The sequence below is a fragment of the Apaloderma vittatum genome, unplaced genomic scaffold (genome assembly GCF_000703405.1).
Source record: "Apaloderma vittatum isolate BGI_N311 unplaced genomic scaffold, ASM70340v1 scaffold17306, whole genome shotgun sequence".
Taxonomy (NCBI): Eukaryota; Metazoa; Chordata; class Aves; order Trogoniformes; family Trogonidae; genus Apaloderma; species Apaloderma vittatum.
Window position 1 is genome coordinate 96,022 of NW_009720247.1, and position 19,215 is coordinate 115,236.

Sequence of the window (19,215 nt, forward strand, 5' to 3'; positions counted from 1 at the left end):
TGAAGGTGAAGCTGTTCACGGAGAGCACAGGAGTGCTGGCTCTGGAGGACAAAGAGCTTGGGAGGGTAAGGAGATTTTGAATTTAATAATGTTTCCCTCTGGCCCTGCTTTTCTAGAGAAGTCTCTCCTGTACGGAAATATCTTTGGAGCACAACATGCTCCGCTTTTTTGCCAAGCCTCAGGAGGGGAGGGTGGGGAAAGCAAGCTCTGCACTGCTGGAAAGGAGCGCATCTCGCATGCTGTCTTTGTTGTGAGTTTTTAATGGCAGCATTTCAGCTGGCTGTGCCTGCACTGAGCAAAGGCAGAGGATCTTGTGTGCGATATTGGCAGTCCGGAAAGCCTTAGAAGTTGCTTACGGAAATGGACATTCCTGAGGCAGAAAAGGGGATTATGCTGAAGCAAAAAGAAGGGATTTAAGTTTGGCAAGGGAGTGTAAAGCTGCTCTCATATCTGCTCAGCAGCCAGAGCCCGGTTTGAGCATTTGAAAGCACTGACTGCGGTGCTTGCTGCAAAGGGCTTGGAATCCTGGCTTGCCCGGGGGATTCTGGCTGAACTGGTGCCTTCAGTGGGGCTGGACTGGGGAGTGTAACATGGAGTTCATTGCTCCCATCAATGATGTTAGTAGCAAAGAGCTCAGATTCCCAGGGTACTGGCCACAGAGCTGACCTTCCCACCCCATCTCTGCCCCTCACCTGTGGTTCCTAAACCAGCTCGCTGGATCTGGTGGCCCTTCATCGCTGCAGCCCACAGCTGCAGAGTATCTGTGAATGGCACTTTTTTGTGGCTTTGGGACACTTCAGGATTTTTTTGCAGCTGTCTAATTTGTGTTGGTCTCAGGCATAAGTGGCAGCAAACTCCCTGCCATGCCTTCCTCAGCCCTTCAGGGCTGTGACATCAGCGTGATGAAGATAACGTGAAAATCCATTCAGGGTAAGAGAAGCTGCACCTTACGCACGGGCTTGACACCTCCCGTGTCCCAGCCTGGCGTGGCCTGAGTGATCTCCAGGAAGAACCTGGGCTCTCTCTGCCTGGCTCTGCAGCACACCCTGTCTGCACAGCTGTGGCCAAGAAAGCCACAGTGGCAAGCCTGGGTACGGTATTTACAGCTATGGACTAACCTGTTGAGATGTTTCTTGCTGATTCCATGACTGCTTGTGCTTTGACACAGCAGAGTCTGTATCCATACAAGAAATATTTTTCTAATTAATGTGCTGTTGTGTTCATGCTGTTTCTATAAGTGCCAAACCTTCTTTTGGGTCCTTGTGAGCTGTTGATTTAATTTATGTCTCTATGATGGAGGGCACTACGTGTGATATTGTCTCATATAATTTATGTTTGTTTTTAACTGTTTGTGTTTTCACGTTCATGTGACAGCCTTTGTTTCTTGCACTTGAGAGAGAAAAAAGCAAAGCCACCCCTTCTTTTCTCAATCTTCTCTTCTAAAAGAGTCACAGTCCCTTTGGACTTCCCTCATCCACACCTTGATCCTTCCTTTCTCCCTGTCCCCCTCCTGGTTTTGACAAAGGAGGTGACCCCACCAGGCTGCGGTACTCCACCCGAAGACCTACAGTCGCTGTGCCGCACAGCATCATAACATTTTCAGGATTATTTTCAAAACCTTCTCCTTCAAACAGCCCCGTCATCCTGCCTTTACCTGCTGCAGCATGCTGAGCAGAACTTTTCACGCAGCCAGCTGCAATGATGCCGTTCAAGGCTTTGTCCCCTGAGCGGTAACACTTGGTGTAGACCCGCTTGCTTTGTAAGTCTTGTTTCCACTGGCAGCCGTGAGCGGTGCTGACTTTGCTGGTCTCGGGAAGCAATTAGCTGTGCATGTTGTTCTGAGAAAGACATCAGGACCCAAAGCAACCCCGCTTGCTCTGAAATGCTGATGAGCCAGCCCCACCAATGCTCTTTAATTCCCAGTCCAGCGGGAAGCCATCCCTGGGCTCGAAGCCTCTGCAGGCCAAAGGCGGTGGGCCAGCAGCAGGGAGCGCGGGGAGCCAGGCGGTGATTTCCTCTGGCTCGCGGCCACCAGCGCTTTCCTTCGGCCGAACTTCAAAGGGATGCTCAGTGTGCCCAGAGCACCCGAGATGTGACGCGTGTCTGCTCAGGCTGCATCAGGATTTCTTCTTTAATGAAATAATGAAACCAGGAGCGTGTTAAGCCCCTGCTTTAGCTGTTTGGAGTGGGCACAAAACCATCTGCACAGAGAGAAGAGGGAAACAGGTTTTATACACAAAAACACCCGTGCTCAGCCACCCTTTGAGAAGTGGCTTTGTGCTCTGCCAGGCATGGACAATGCCCACTTTCTCTTGCAAGCGTTAAATTGGCAACCGGCCGGCGCTCCTCATTTTGCCACTTTTATCAAAGAGAGAGCTAGAAAATGCTCCCAAGCCCTAAACTGCTGGACGGGCAGCTGAAGGCATGGGAATACATCCTGGCCCCATTGAAGCCAGTGGCAAGGCTCCCACAGATTTCAGCCATGCCAGGGCTTCATCTGCTGAGAGCAAGGAGGGGAAGAGCTGTGAATTACAGCAACACTGAGCAAAGTTTATGCGCCTTTTGGTGAAAAAGAGGTAGAAATCAAAGTAGAGAGCATCCTAAACACCCTGAGTTGCTGCTGACTCTCTAAGAGATGCAAATCTGTGTACTTGCATGACCTTATTTGCAGTGGAGATCCTAGGATACTGCTTAGAGTTTGGGTCCATCCATGTTTCTAAAGACGTTTTGTGTGGAGGGCTCACTTGTTGTCTTCAGAATGGACTTAAATGTTGGGGGTTTTTTCCAAGAATGATGTTTTAGACGCTGGCATTGCTCAGTTATCTATGTAACTGATAAGAGCTTCAGATTCCTGCCAGAGAAAGCATTAGTCTAATTCAATAAAAGTACTGATAAATAGTGTTGATGAATGAGGATGAAGTCGAGAATCTACTGATGTTAACCTCAGGCTTTGGAGGACGCAATAAAATAATTTCTAAAACCATTCATCAGAGGGTAATAGCGTCAAGACAGAAAACAGCCCCTAGGTTGTTGACTCAGCAATAAAGTTGAAGAGCAGAGGAATACAAGATTGTAGTCTGGGCTGGAGTTTGGCAGCAGCATGGACGAAGCATGAGCAAGGAATGAGCGACTGCAGCACATTGAATAGTGAGGGTGAATGCTGCCATCTGTAAAATAATTTGCTTCTGTAAAGGTTAATGGATTCAAAGGAGATTCGTCTCACTACAAGACAGTGGAGACTCGAATGAATTTGTGCTGGGCAAAGTCACCTCTGAGAGTGAAAGCGTCAGAAGAAGAATGGGCTTAGGAGGGAGAGGGTTAGGCCACCTCAGCGGACACATATGGAAACGCCAGGAGCAGATGGTGGATGTGGTGTGAGTCTGGGAGAATACTCTGTAGCTTGCTGTCTGCAGGAGCTGCTTTGCTTTTGTAGGGGTAACGGGTGAGTGGGAAAAGCACAGCTATGATCAGGAAAGATTGCTCACCTTTCCATTTCTTTGATGAGCCAAGCACTTCCAGTGGTGTTCATCTGCACGGCTCCACTGCGGTCATTGGTGCTGACCCCAGCCGGAGACTGTCCCACCATTTCCTCACCTCATGAAGTGGAAGCAGAGGGTCCTGCAGCCACTGTTGTCATGACATGGGATGCAGAATTCATCTGCTGTCGTAGTGCAGTCAGACACACCAGCCTGCCTAAAGTGTTGCCTACTGCATCCAGTCTTAACAGTAAACAAAAAATCAAGCCAGCTCCCCACAGCCTGATATAGCAAGAGATGAACCATTTTAGGCAGAGCTTTCTGAACCCTCAAAACAGCACACCTCACATGGGAAATATTAGGAAGGCTGGAGGCTGACCCAGTTGTATGAATCTGAAAGTGGGCAACCTCAGCAAAATACTTGTTGCTGATCACATTAGTCTGCCATCACTTCTAGACTGATTTACCTGACTTTTAGGGCAAAAGTAGCGCATCTGATGTGCTTTTGTTCCCCATTAAAACCAGTTTGTGAATTTTTCCCTGTAACATTGTTGGTTTTGACTCTTGCAGGTTGTTCTTCACCCCACTCCAAATAGCCCAAAGCAATCAGAGTGGCACAAAATGACTGTTTCCAAAAACTGCCCAGACCAAGACCTGAAGATCAAGCTTGCCGTGCGAATGGATAAGCCTCAAAACATGAAGCACTCTGGGTAAAGTCTCAATCTGAACTCAATTTGTTTTGAATGTGAGTTAGAAAATTTCTTTTTAAAGACTCTTAAACTCCTTCTCAAGTTCACAGGAGGTCAAAAGAAAGATAAATGTAAAAATGACATTAGTTCAGTGATTTATAATGCACTTTCTGTATCCTTAGCATAGTCGTTTTTATGTCTATTAACCAAACAGTTTAAATTTTGAACAGTACTCCTCAGGAAATTGCTGGATGACGTATTTTTTTTATGTAAGAAAATAATTGGTGAACTGCCTGACTCTCTTACTGAGAATGGTGTGATTTCTTAAGTTATTCTGTGTTTCCCTGTATTGACTTCTCAGAACCAAGAGTACAGTGCACCTTCCACTGGAAATAATTGTTATTTATAGAGAGATACACAGCATAGTTAAATAGCATTTGCCTGGAGTAGGGCTAATGATTTGGAAGGTTAAAAGGGAAACCTCTGCCCTCCAGACATGAGTGTCAGAGGATCTGGGGCCAGGGTGTCCCTGACCCCACTCCTGGCTTCCATCTTCCTGCCATGCAATTGCAAATTAGATTATCCTTGGGAAGATCTAGCTAGCACCATGGCAAGGCTTTCCTCTGCTCTTCGCAGCTGAGAATGTGATAAAAAATAAAAACTGTCCACCAAAGTCACTGTTTTGATTAGCCCTTTCTCTGGTATATTTTTAGTGCTGTAAAGTGACTTTGTTTCATTTTTGTTGTCCTAGTGTTTTGTTAGACTCAATCCATTGTTAGATGGTTTAGATCACTCACCCTTTTTTGAATTTTAGTTCCTTCTCCTCATCCAGTCTTCCCTGCTAATGAGATCAGAACTGATGGCAACACGTGAAGTTTAATTTTTCCGACCGATCATAGACACCAAAAGCAAGCAAGGGGACAGTTTGCCTCTCGTATTTGTTTCTTTAACTGCAGCTGACAGCAACAGGGCTGAGCAGTCCTGGCTTCTCTCTGGCTTTCTTCAACTAACAGTTGATTTACAAGATGCTGCTTAAAACTCTGCAGTTTGGAATACTGTCTTGCTATCAGAACTGAGATTGTCTTTCTATTGACGTTAGCAGCGATAGCAAAAAAGGACAATTACTACCCTGTTCTTGAACAGTTGCCCACGTTAACATGAACATTCACCAAGAGTATGCTGGATCTCTTCTGGCATAAGGAACCACTAACATAACTAAAAAGGAATTGTTTTTCTATTTATTGAACCAGAAATAAAGTTACTATAATGCTATATATAACATTAGTGTTGAATAATGTCCCTATGTTTATATTAGTCTGGTGCTGCTGCTGTTTTTGCCAGTGTTTGTGTACAGTGTCACAATGCCCACTTCAACACAAAGATTCAATACCAATTTTGACATTAATTTTAAAAGTTAATTCTTCCTTTGTAGAAGACAGTAAATACATTCCTCTGTAGAAATTTTTCAATTTGCTCAAATACGTAGCCTAGCAATTTCTAGGAATTCTAGCTGTTCAGCAAAGTGCCCTGCCTTAGTCAGTCCAGTGAATATTGGGATACCAGGTACTGGTTTGATGTAAGAATCCCTCTGTTTGACAGCTCCCTTCAGCCAAAGGGGTTTGTGAAGCCTTAAAGCAACATTTGGGGTTTCTCTCCCTATGTCTTCTGTTGCAAATGTATTCTTCACCCATCCAACCATGTCATGGTTATTCACTGGAATTAAAGAGCTTCTAAATTCTGTACGAGTTGTGAAAGACTAAGAGGAAGAGAGAATTAATACTCTGCTACCTTAAGACTCCATGAGCTTTTTATGCCATTTTCTTTACAGGTTATTTGTTCAGGCTAGAAATAAATACATTCATGAATGCTGCTGAGCTTAAGAGTCTTGTAATTACTCCTGTTTGTGCGTTAACTTCAGTGCCTGAGTGTGTAGAAAACATGCTGAGAAGCAAGAGCACAACATGTAGTCACTTGTATACTGATTTCACTTATTCTTCTCTCTTAGGTATTTATGGGCCATTGGTAAAAATGTTTGGAAGAGGTGGAAGAAACGATTCTTTGTCCTGGTCCAGGTAACAGATTTAACTAGAAGTGATCTTAAATCACAACATGAAATATTTAAGTCTTTCCTCTGGCCATTTTCAGTGCTGTGTCATTGATACTGAGCTGTGGTTCTGTGTAGGGTGTCTGTTAAGTCTTAGATTTTTTTTCCAAATGCATACATCTTCTCAAAGATATCCGTGTTGCAGACCTCGAGCTATGAATTTCCTGAATTCATATGAATGCTTGATGGAGAACCAGTTTTAGTGAGGAATTAATGAGATGAGGAGGAAGGCCGGTCTGTCTTGATAGGAGGTACTTGGGTGCAAACGCTCCCTTTTGAGCCTCCAGGTAAAATTGGAAGTCCCTTGAAATCTACAGACGCTTTCTCACTGGCTACATCAGAGTTCATATTTAGTTCTTGACATTTATCTTACCTTCATGTTCATTACAGCCTCTCATTATCTACAGCTCTCACCGGTCATTTTGCAATGTCTTTTCTTCCTTTTTCCCTTTTTTCTTGTTTTCACTTTCTGCCCTTCCAGTTTCTGTAGACCTCTATATCTGACAGTGGTTAAGAATTTCAAGGAAACAGGCAGATGTCCTCTGTGACCTAAAGAGTCAGTACTTGGTGAGTTAGATCTTCCCTCACCTTCCCAAGGGCAGCCAACACCACTGCATTGGCTATGGAAGTGTGGGACCCCAGTTTGAGCAGCTCCATCTTCACACCAACCTGTCGAAGCCATAGAGTCCTCTTGGGTCTGTCTTTCTCTCCCTTTCCTCTGGCTTCCTCAGGGTATGTTGTCTCCAAGTATGAGAAGTAAAAGCTTTCTGCAGGGTACTGTCATGAAAGCAACAGAGATGCTCTGATGGCGTAACATGGGATCCAGCTGAGATCTCGTGTGAGCTCAAATCCAAAGTGATCAAGTCAGGGGTGAAGCAGATGGCAGGTGTGCCACACAGCGGCTGGGGTTTCACCCATGTGTAAGAACAGAGAGAGTGTAAACCAGATGCAGCAGGCTCCACATTTGGGATGGAGTATGCTTGTATCCTGGCTCTCCTGGGCTGCTAAGGGGAGGGGTCCATTCAGTCCATCTTCCACCTTACACAGCTGTGTTTTCTAGTCCTAAATCACCTTATGTAAACTGGTTAGTTTGGTTTGAGTTAATTATTACTCCAGGTTCAACTGTCTCAACAGGAAGCTTAATTGCATTCCCTGATTCTTCGTCATTTTCAGGATCCATAACCCTAAACTATTGCAGGAGATGAGAAAATCCATCCTGGGGAGATAAAAAGGGTTTATGGTGCGTGAGACCCGTGTAAGTAGGAGGCTGTTTGGAGAGGCCAGTTGAGTACCTAGTCCAATAGCCAAGTATGATCAGCAACAACAGTTTAAGTACTTGTTTTGCACTCCAAATGGTCACAGAATTGCGGGAGTTAGTGTAGAACAGCCACAGGAGATGCCTCTCTCTGCCCAAGTGGTATGTTTAGGTTTAGATGAAAGTGACAGGCTTAGGATCTCTGTAGTTTTATTTCTAGGCACATCTGGTGTGTAAATGCACTCTCCATGCAGACACTGGTCAGGTCCCTGGTGAGGTAGGGTGCTCAACACTTTGCAGGGAAACCCCGCATCTTGCAAAATTCGACTACTGGAGGTAAACCCCAAAATTCCTTCTGGTTAAGAAGCAGCAGAGGCCATAATAAAAGAAAGGCAGTTTGGGAACATTATACAGTATCCCTGTTCTTGGGCAAGGCATGAGGAATTTCTTTTCTCTGTATCTTCCTTTATTATGTTCCGAAATGAAGTTGAAAGTGCTGTGGCAGTCTGTGATCGCCTGTAGAGCAACTTCTACCGCTTTTCTCTGAGAGACACTTCATTCCTATTAGACCAAGTTCTCAGTCCCTTTTATCCTATGAAGAGAGATTCTCCAAAACAGAGAATCCTCTTTCCTAACGTAGCTTCTCCTATAAATAAATCTATTGATACTCTTCTGCACAAAGGTTTTCAGGTTTGGATGTGGATTCTGTCTCTCTCAAAGAGCCTTTCTTTTGGCTGTTCTATGTGGTTGCAGTTCTCTAGTTTTCAGTTGCTATATTTTCTTCAGCTTGCTGTGGAATTGAAGCTTTCAGAGTTATTCCATGTTTTCTCATGTTACTAGGTCTGTGTTCGTCAGTTGGCATTATAAGAGCAGAATTTGGCCAGAAAAGCAATTCATTTGAATAAGATGAGCAGACTTTTGCCCCCAGAGAGTCTCTGTAGCCCACCTCAGAAATTCCAGCTGCCACTGCAGCTTCTCTGTTATGTTACCGTTTGCTCAACATTTGGTGCAATGTAAAGTGTTCTGCCGTACATCAAATATAAACAAGAAACACTCTCTATGCAATCCCTCAGATGTAGTTTGAGCATATTGAACATGTCAGCAGGCAATAAAGATGGAATAAAAATACTTTGCTGTCCGTATGTTTGTCATTTGCTTTTCATGCAATGCAAAGGATGGGTGCCGATACGAGCAGGGATTGGCAGCAAAGGTGTTGATGTCCAGGATGCTCTGAACTCCACTAAACTACAGACAGAAAATAACCCCCACAGGAAGGTGAGCTGGCTCCGTTATGTAAAGAACGGACAAGGAGCGGCCTCTGTTTCGGGAGCTCGCTCATATGCACCGGGCTCCTGCTTGCACCAGAGCTGAGAGGAGGAGTCCAAAGCATAAAATCTGTTTGGGATATAGTGGTCTGGTCACTACATGACACTGCCAAGAGGGCAAGGCTGTATATTCAGATGAACAACTAAACGTTTCCTTTCTGATCCCTTGTCTCTGTCCCTTGCCTGCTGCATCTTCTATTGCAGCTCTGTCTCCTCTGCCATCCCTTGCAGAGAAACCCCCTCCTGGTCCTGTGTCCTCTCCTGCCCCTCTTTCCCCATTTCAGATGGACACAACCTGTTCCATCAGTGCTATTGGGGGGTACCGCTCTGCCTTCTGGTACCAGCGGTTAAGAAATTCGTGCTAATAAATACTCAAGCTCTTTATAACCACCTAAACAAGGCACAAAGGTGCCAAACTGCATGGGCGGCACCAAGGAGGAAGGTGTTGATGGCAGTTTGTCTCTTTTGTGTCAGTGATGCCTCGCCGGTATGAACGGAGGCTTTGCGTGCGCGTGTAGAAAAAAGAGCTCTGCAGGGAGCGTTTCTGCTGCTACTTGGCTTGTGTCAGCCCCAGAGAGAAGGGGAAAGGAGCAATAACTGCCTTGTAATTTGGGTGGAATAATCCCTCGCACCTTCTGTGTCTGTGTAGCTGTGAGGGTTTGTACAGGAGTGGAGATGATTTGTTTGGGTGCAGTGGGTGAGAGCGGGTCCTTTGTGTCATTTCTAGACCTGGGCTTACCCCTCCAGCGCACACGTTGCTGGGTGGACTTGGTTCAACCCCTGGGGGAAGGTTTGCAGGGTGGCTGGCAGAGCTGCTGCGTGTGTTCCTCCAGCACACACCCCTGCCTTCAGAGGGGATAGTTTTCTCTTCCGAATGAATCGCAGTCCTCTCTGCATGCTGCCCACCCTTCTCGTAGACACCCTTTGAGATGAGCAGCAGAAGAGCAGAATACTGATTAGATGTAAATTACATGGCAGAGACTCGTTACTTGCCTAATTTTAAATCCTGAGATATGCAGTGTGAAAGTGATGGCAGAATATGGCCCTGAGCTTGGATGGAAATGGTCCGCAGCATCACAAGTGAGGAAAATGCTTCGTAAAGGCAACAGTAATGCCGATGGCAGCAGTAAGCTAAAGCGAGGGGCAACTTAGGGCAAAGTTCTTCATGGCTGGTTAGGAAAGAAAACATACATCCATCACAGATGTTGTAAGTGTTTCTTAAGTTGCTATATCAGCTGCCTGAGCACAGCATAGAAATTTCAGCCAATTTGCCGATTAGACCTTTGATCGTGCAAAAGCCGGGATTTTTGATAGCTGACAGAGCTTGTATTAATTCTTTGCAGGGTCTAATGCACTGTACTGGCAACAACACTATTGTTGGTTCTGGTGGGTTTGCTGGCTTTGCCATAGGAAATTTCTTAAAATGATTCTTAAGGGCAAGTGAATTAATTACATTGAAATTTCAGACTGAATCTGTTCTCCTCTTGCCATAACCCTATTTCTGTGCTCTGGCAGCATATGGGAAGTAACACTCCATGGTACCTGGATGAAATGTCTGCTGAGTAGCTTCAAGCAGTTTTCAGCTGATTGTGTCTGATGGTGTTTGCAGAATGTTGCTGGAACGAGATCAACTCTCTGCAGATTAAAACCAGTTGCAGTGTCTACGCCTGGATCCATTGTTCTAGTGACAGACTCCCTGAACTCATTATAATTTAGACTAACAGTGACAGTTCCTGCTCTTAGCAAAACTTAGCTGACTCGGGATAAAATGAAATGAAGTAAGTGTTCAGTAACTCCACATAACCAACAGAATAAATATATAGAAAATATATCTAGAAAAATAGTTTAGCAAAATTGCAGTGTACTACACCAGCAGTCCTAGACTGTGGTCCTCAAGTGAAGGTAAATGACCCATAGCTAGTCCATGTAATTATATTAAATTGTGTTTCTAGTTAGACCCTCGCTGAGAACTGGGCATAGGTGGTGATTCTTGAGAAACCTTGAGTGTTGATAAATACAACATGTTTGGGAACTGCTGTTACACCTGTCAACGGTAGATCCTACATGTCCCATTGGTACTTGCATGGGATGCATTCCCATCACGCAACCCTGCCCAAGGAGAGCACAGGCATGCCTCCTGCTTGAAGGCAGAAGTTAGGACAACTGCTACGTGCAATTGTTTAGGGCTGAATGGATGTGCTGAGATGTGAAAACTGTTGTTTTCACATTTTTTTACTTTAAGCTAGATCATTTCCTCTGCTCATTTGTGTCAGGAAAGGGCTCGGGAGGCGACGTACAGCTGCAACCAGAGGACAAGAGTCTCCCATCAAAGTGGGAAGCTGTATTACAGCTGGCAGTATCTTAGCACAGTTTCTCTCCCTTGGGACAAAATGCATGCTGTTAATCTAGGGAAGGTCCATTTAAGAATTTAACCCAAGTGGGGCGGTGTTATGTCAACAGCGAGAAAGGGGGAGGCGAATGACTGAGCTTGGAGTGTGAGGCAACACAATTAACAGGTTTGAGCAGGATCCTGGGGAAAGCAGTGCTCGCTAGAGCAAGGAGTCTCTGGTAGAAAAACAAGGACAAAGTCAGGACTGGTTAATACATATCTACTGTATTTATTAATCAGTTGGATTATATAGCTGGTGACAGAATATGGTCAAGTGCCAGGAAAGTCAGATCAGATTTAGCAGCCTGGGAATAGTGAACTTTGACATTAGTCTCCCGCTGTCTGCTTTTCCTTTCCTGAATTTCTTTTGTCTTTTTCTCTTTTTTCCCCACTTTCTTTTCCTTCTGTTCTTTTGTCTCAAATTATTTCTCAAAGCATTTTCCCGTTTTTGTAATGAACCAGCCAGGGCTGCCTTGGATTATTTCCCTTCTTTTAGTTTCACTCAGTTCAGCTTCCTTAGATGCTCCTTTTCTGGCCCTCATCGAGTCCCTGGAAGAAATCCCAGCTGCTTTGAGAGTTTGTCCCTCACTGGGCAGAGATTTCTTCTCTGTATTCCTTCAGATTCCTCTCTGTATCTGTGCTTTTTCCAATTACTCAAACCATTCATCTTGCCCATCCCATCTGCTCGCTCGCTCTCATACTCAGCTATGGTTCAGTGTGAACTCAGCAGGCTGTAAGATTAATTTCTGCTATTAACTGTTTCACTTGTCTGGCCATTTCCAAGCTTCTGCAGAAAGCAGGCTCTGTAAAGCACAGTATTTTAGAGGACTGATGAAAGGCAAGCTGCCGTCTCCACTTGACCCTACAGTGCTGTTCAGCAGCAAAGCATGATGGTGATACACAGAGCTTTCTAGAACTTCGTTTTGTCGGGTTGTGCTTTTCTGTATATTGATGGAGCCACGTTGCAGAGTCATCAGCTTCTTCCTGACCCCAAGCAGTAAGTGCTTTAAGCAGCAGGGTAGGACAGACCGGCTGGTCTTCCCGTCCTTGAAGTCAGTAGCTCGAGTTGTTTAGGGGCTTACACTCACCATTGCATGGTTGGCAGCTTTTCCAGAGGCCACAGATAGCTCTTTCCTCCTTCCAGCCTGATCCTAGCCTGCCTACTGCCAGCAGGCCCTTGGGCAACCCTGAGCTTGGGCTTTGCTCTTGAGCTGTGTCAGTAGAAAAGAGGTAGGACGTGAACCCGGATGAGCCTTGACTCATCACATGTGTTAGACTCCCCTGTAGGTTTCTCTTAGAGGTCTCTTCTAATAATGATGTAGAGCAGCTTCTTTTGAGGAAATAATGTGAATGGTAGCAGGAGAAACCAGTTTGCTTTGCTTCTGTCTCAGGATGACAGAGCCTACTGTCTATATCTGTCTTTTATAGCTTTTAACATAAGCTGTGAAATGCCTGTGTACGTTTTCCATACCCTACTGTTGTGATGGTGTGGCTGCCTTATTGATAGGGCTGATGAATGCCTTCTGTGTCCAAAGGTGAGAGGAATTATTTGTATGTGAAGAAGAGCCTGAAATCCAGACCTTGTGTTCAGGGTCAGAGAAGAAACCTAACTACTGAATGATTTTTACATGTTGCTATAGAGGATATAGAAGAAAAACCCATTAGTTGTATTAATGTTTTCAATCAATGTCAGCGTAGGTTAGCACTGACTCATTTCAGGAATTAAATTTATCACACAGTCTCTGAAGTTCAGGCTGTCTAACACAGAGAAATCAAATCCTCACCGCTGGGATTAAATCTCCAGGATCTTACCATGAGTAAATTCAAGAGTTTCTCCAGGAGGTGGCAGCAATATACTGCGAGTGTAGCAGAATGAACGCTACAGGAGTCGTCTGAATGTCGCGCTGTGGGGCACTAAGTTATTTTTAGATTTCTTCGTGTTAATCTTTTGGGGTTTTGTGTTGCCGGTACGATGGTATGCATTCAAAGTTCATAGCATAGAATATGCACTGGTGTGCTCCTGCTATTGGTCTGTTACTTGTCAATCTTTCGTCAGTGCTGGTAGTTTTAAGGAGGATGCAAGATGCTTAAAGCATCACTTTTAGTCTTACTCCCACAAATGTGTTAATGATAGGGTTTATTCTTAGGTGGCTTTTGGAGCTCTTCCTGGAGGAAGGCAGGGTGCAGGCAGGGCTGCCGAGAGCAGGCTGGCAGCTCGCAGAAGCCCGTAGAGGGCAGCAATAAACCGAGCGCCGGCTGGGAGATGCTGTGCCAATAGACGGGTCCCCTGACTGAAATAAATGGCATTTTATTAGTGATAGGTGCCACCAAAATAGGTGCCGCATGTGTTATTCGTAGCTGAGCGATCTGTCTGGAATCTAAAGGCAAAATCGCCCAGCCGAGCCGCTCGCCCGTCTTTCAGAATCTCTCCCAGCTTCCAAAAAATAACGAGCACGATCCTTTGCCACCCACCAGAGTTTTAAAGTTTCTTCCAGAGGTCAAGAAAATGTCCAGACAAATAAAATTACGTCAGGCGTCCAGGATGTGACACAACCTTAACAAAGTCATTTGAAATCATTTGACAGTAAATTTCCCCGTGAGTTCCTAGCCTGGGGCACGGAGAATCCTCTCCTCTCTCCTCTCCTCCCTGGACGAGCTTCTCGCCGACCATCCAGGCTGCAGCACGCCGAGGATGCGCGGGGTCTTGATGCGGGCTGATGGCCTCCCAAAGGCGATTGGGGGAGCCTGGCAGAGCCCCCGCAGCTGAGTCGGCTTCCGTCAAGAGCTTGACATTGAATGTATCGTGTCATGCAGATGGTACCTCAGAGGAGTGAGAGCTGCCATTTACAGCACTGATGACAACAACTGCCGAGATCAGTGGGATCTTAAGATTGCTTTAATATGACTGGCACCTAGCAATTTAGCTCACATTGTTTGTGACAGGGTGTCACTCTTGCACTTGTCTGGGGATGAATGATAGAGGGTTTTAAAGCATGGAGCTTCCTCTTTTGGAGGGAATTAAACCGCTGTATGTACTGATGCAGAGAATTAGATGCCTGCCGCAGCAGGGCGTGTAAAGAGAGAGCTTTGCGAAAGCCTGCTAAAAAGTTTAGTCTGTCTCGCGTGGGCAATGACCGTCAGAATTACCCCACCGCCCCCCGGGTCCCTGTAAACACGCCGTCAGCACGCGGCACTCGTAAGCACTTTGGATTGCCTTGTGATCACCCGGTGCCATCTTAGCTTTGTGATTTTCTTCAGGTTAGTCAATATACATTTGCTATGTGCAGCTACCGGGAGAAAAAAGCTGAACCTCAGGAGCTGCTGCAGCTCGACGGATACACTGTGGACTACACCGACCCGCAGCCAGGTACGGGGACCCCCAGCTTGCTGCTGCCTGCTCACCGCGCTGTGTACGGCGCCCAAAAGGGAGCCCTCTCCTTCTCTGCCCCCTGCTTGCGGCTGAACTGCGATCAGCATTGTTATAAACATATTTGTGTTTATACTGAGCATTAGCTATGCATGACTTTACTATAAATAGATCTAAGGAGCTGAGCTAGGAGTTGCACCAGAGGAGGGAAAGACTCGTCTCTTCTGGGGAGCCTAAGTGAATTGCACACTTGGATCCCAGTGAAATTTGATTGTGAAGTGAATGCTCGAGTCATGATCCTATCTTGTGCCTCCAGATTATATTCCCTAAATAAAAGGTTAGCAGCTCTGCCCGTCTTCGTTGTAGAACATGTTTATGGGATCAACCCAGCATTTTTGCCTGCCCCATTTTCTCTCTGAGGGACATGAGTAAGTGGAAGGGGCAGAGACAGAAAGCCCTGGAGATACCTGTTGAGTGGTGAGACCCTTCTTCAAGCAGAGGAGCAGCACATTTCTTTCATTTCAGTGGGGCAACACATTGAGCATGGGTGGTCCTTGCCGTGCCTTGGATAATGGTAGCCTCAGAGGAGATGAAGAAAGACATAGTAGGTTTGTTGTCAAGTCCTTCATTCCAGGTTAATTTTCCTGTTAGGGAGATGGGAAGATGGGTGCTGAATCAGGGCAAAGACAGAAATAAGCACATCAGCCAAGCACTGCTGCACTCAGTCTAAAGGGAAACCTCCCACCGCATCCTCTCAAAACCCGTTTTTAACAGGGCTCCAGCCATGCAGCACACATGGGACCTGCACAATTGGGTCTGTAGATGAGAGAAGCAATTAATCAGAGTGTGTTGAGGCACATTTTAGTAATTGTGGTGCAGAGTGCTACCTGGGGACCTGACGAGCTCTCTTGCAGGTGAGTTTGTTGCAGAGGAGGGGACTGAGCTTGACCAGGAGCAGGGACTGGCTGGGGACACCTGGGGTGGCGATGGGGTGGGAAGCCAGGGGAGATCGCCAGGGTGGGAAGCTGGGAGAGATCCCCTGTCTGTCCTCAAAGTCTGCTAAACTCTGTTGTCGCTTCCTCTCCTGCCAGGTTTGGAAGGCGGCAGAGCGTTCTTCAATGCGGTGAAGGAAGGAGACACGGTGATTTTTGCAAGTGATGATGAGCAGGACCGTATCCTGTGGGTCCAAGCCATGTACCGAGCCACCGGCCAGTCTCACAAACCTGTGCCGCCTACCCAAGTGCAAAAGCTAAATGCTAAAGGAGGAAATGTACCACAGCTAGATGCACCAATCTCTCAATTTTGTAAGTAAATAAGTTCTCCTAGAGAGCAGAAGTCTTTGATGGAAAGATTTTCTGCACTGATGTAAATCAATATTTGCACACGCGTTTCTGACTCCAAAATGAAGTCTTTTTCATTAATCATTAAGCTGCTTTTTACATCAGTGGACCCAGAAGCAGTTAACTTGTGTGTTTAGCACAATCGAGCCCAAGAAACAAAATTCCTTGGGGAACTTGTCAATGGGTGTTTTAAAGTGCAATACTTGATGGAGGAGAGACTGGGATCTGAGAGCCTGAGACCCAGCTTGCTTTCTGCAGACATGTGTTTCACCCCCACACAATAAACTGCGCACCCAGATCAGAGCGATTCATTAGCGCCATTAGCTGTCTGTCAAATGCGTCACGTGCTCAAAACTACAGGTGCAAATCTTGCAAGTATGAAATGCACACACAAAAAGAGGTCTCCTGTTGAATATTCAACTGTAGGAAAACATATGGTATTTTTAACAGGTTGCTTTGCAGGCCAGTTAGATGTGAATTTTAAGCAATCATCTTTTAAGTTGTAGCTACGCTGCATGTCCTGTGCAGTTATACCCAGTTTGCTTAATTTGAAATTTAGAGCAATTTCTTTTGTCTTGCAAATGTAATTTGATTATAAAACGAACAAATGCCTCCTCACTCATTTTTCCTGAAGGTTTTGATCACACGTCTGGAGCTCCTTTGTTATGGAACATACAGCAGTTCTTACTAGTTTCAGCAAAATTTAAGAACTAGTATCATTAAATCTAAGTAAAATAAGGGAAAATGGTAAATGTTAGCAAATTTTTCTAATTAAATCTGATTTTAACATTTAAAACAGTCCGTGTAAAACAGTTGTGAAGTATTTTGTGAGGAATTCAGAAAATCTGCCCATTGCTTATCAATACCATTTGACTGCCTTTTGTATTGGTTTAACTTATTCATGTCAGTATTTATAGAAGATAACAATGCAAGACATACAGCTATATGATCAGGGTTGCAGCAGAAAACCTCTGCTTGCTGCTTTTTTTTTTTTTCTTTATGCCCTGCACATGCCTGCATCTTTTGGACTCCCTTCTGCCTTGCATTGTGGCTTCTCTCAGTGAGGATGTAGCATGATGCAGCATGGTAAACCCATAGTCAGTATTTTCATTTCAGTGACCCTCATCTTCTTCATCCCAGTCACGTCACTGACTTTGAGGGTGCAAGGTGTAAAGGATTGGGGTCGGGAAGGAAGGACACCCCTCAGAAAGCCAAAAAGGGATGATGTAGGAATTGCACTCTTTCAAGTGGGAAGTTTAGTGGTTGTGATTAGCCTCTAGACTTGGCTTAGTCAGGCTGACTTGAGGGCACCCCCAGGAACTCTGTCCCTCTGCCCAGATTTTTGGATGTGGCAGGCACAGGTCCTTCTATGGCTGCTTTTCTCTGGACTAAAAGCCTTCAAAGTGAGGCAAGGGATGCTGCTTGTGACTCCCTCTCCTGACAAGCGATGCTGAAGGATGCTCTTAGCTGTGTGGTTGGTGCAAAGAGGATGCGCTCCTCCTCGTCCCAGCATGATCCCCGTGAATTAGGATGAGGGCAGCAAGAGAACATCAAACTGAGGAAGCACCTTCACCTCCATTTTCTCCTATCCCTGCAAACATCAGGCCTGGAGAATTTTTCTGCTGGGTAAAGTCCTGATGATTATGGAGTTGTTGCTTTGCGGGGGGCCAGGTGAAGGGTCCTTTTCCAGATACGTCATAATTACCTGGCAGTAGCCATAGCTAAGTCTACCAGGAGTTTGGGGAAGAAAGGGGGAAGCCTGGGGCCGTAGACTTTCAGGTGTGTTGTCCCCACGCGCAGCCAAGCATTGCGTGCCTGGGGAGAGCTGAACCCCTCTGCTTAGGTTACCTTGTCCCAGTTCTCGCCAGGGAGCAGCCCTGGGCGGTGCCTGAGCCCAAGAGTCCTCTCTGCCTCTGACCACAGCCCAGCACGTCCAACAGAGACTTGTGCTGCTCGTGGTCCTGCAAACCTCTGTCAGCCTGACTGTGCTCAGAGCCAGAGAAATGCCACTGGTTTGACCTTGATTTTCCATCTCACTCGGCTGCCAGGAGGCAGGGATCCCTCATCCTTGCTGCTGCTGAAAACAGCCAAGATTTCTTGCCCTGATCCCTCCAGGCGTCTGAGGGGGTCAGGATCTGAACTCACTTTCTCTCACTTGTTCTCATGCTAGTACCAGCTCCAAATCTGACTTATCTGGCTTTTTTAATGCCACCACCCTCCTTCCATCCATGATGTATTTTTCCCCATAAGCTGGGTGGCTTCAGGGTTCCTGCAAACACCTGGAAGTCCTCTTGGTTGTGTTGTGCTGAAGCCAGTTGGGTGAAACCAGTCAGCCCATCAGTCTGATGATGACTTGCCACTTCAGCATCTTCTGGGCTAATGTGCTTTGTCCTTGGTCTTCCTTCCTTCTCCTCGCTTCGGTTTAGATCCCTGTGACAGTTCTTTGTGCACAGGACCATCCTACAAGAGGAGGAGGGCAGCATGCCATAGTACACCTTCATCTCAACAGCAAAAGCTACTCATTTTTCACATTTTAGCGTTTGGAAGTGGTGATGTTCATTGCAAAAGTCGTTGGGCTCAACAGCGTAATAATCAGAGGCAGAAGTGAGTCACACGTGCCATACATGGTGGCTAGTTGGGAGTCTTAAATGCACAAATACGTATCTCAGCTCCTTCAGTCTTGAAATTCAAACATATCAAGTATTGCATTTTTAAAAGGGTCTTGGTTTGTTATTGGGTTTTTTTGGTTTGTTTTCTCTTTTTTTGCCTGCAGAAAGGTAAGGACTTGTGCGAGACATTTTATTCTTGTACATTTATCTTTATACCAATCATATTTTTTTTGTGCTTAATAGAGGCTGTGGTGAATGAGGATGTGCAAAGAAGTAAATGTTAAGCCATTTGATGAGTAACTGCTGTTACAGCTTACATGTTGTAGTAGTCCGAGATGGCACACGCACATGCATGCACATGCAGAGAAACTCCAGCCTTCCGCTCCTGTGCTGGAGCTGTCTGTTAAACAGAGGCTTGAGAAGAACATATTTTGCTCTTGGGAAAACTTGGGAGAAACAGTGAATTCGTTTGGTTCCCACCTCTTGTGCCTTAGGTAAATATGAACTTGGAGCAGCGTTCAAAGTCTCATCCATAGTTCGATAGCAGCGCTTGACTTGGACATAAACAGACAGCTCTGAACCAGGGTGGAGCTTATTTTATTTGCAATTTAAGTCCAGAAAAAAAATAGATCCTGCTATTCATTGGTTTTTGTATGACTCT

The 19,215-nt window shown here is 45.6% G+C and overlaps 1 protein-coding gene across 1 annotated transcript in view; it reads left to right on the forward strand.

Moving 5' to 3' along the window:
• LOC104275107 (calcium-dependent secretion activator 1-like) overlaps window positions 1-15,909 on the forward strand; it is a gene marked incomplete at both ends in the record, with an annotated part of 71,067 nt that extends 55,158 nt beyond the window's left edge. The window contains 5 exon segments of the mRNA XM_009870962.1: window positions 1-65; window positions 4,047-4,186; window positions 6,171-6,237; window positions 14,497-14,605; window positions 15,697-15,909. The exon segment at window positions 1-65 is cut by the window's left edge and continues 28 nt beyond it. Of these exon segments, the coding sequence (XP_009869264.1) occupies window positions 1-65; window positions 4,047-4,186; window positions 6,171-6,237; window positions 14,497-14,605; window positions 15,697-15,909 (594 nt within the window).
• Between the last annotated feature and the right edge of the window lie 3,306 nt (window positions 15,910-19,215).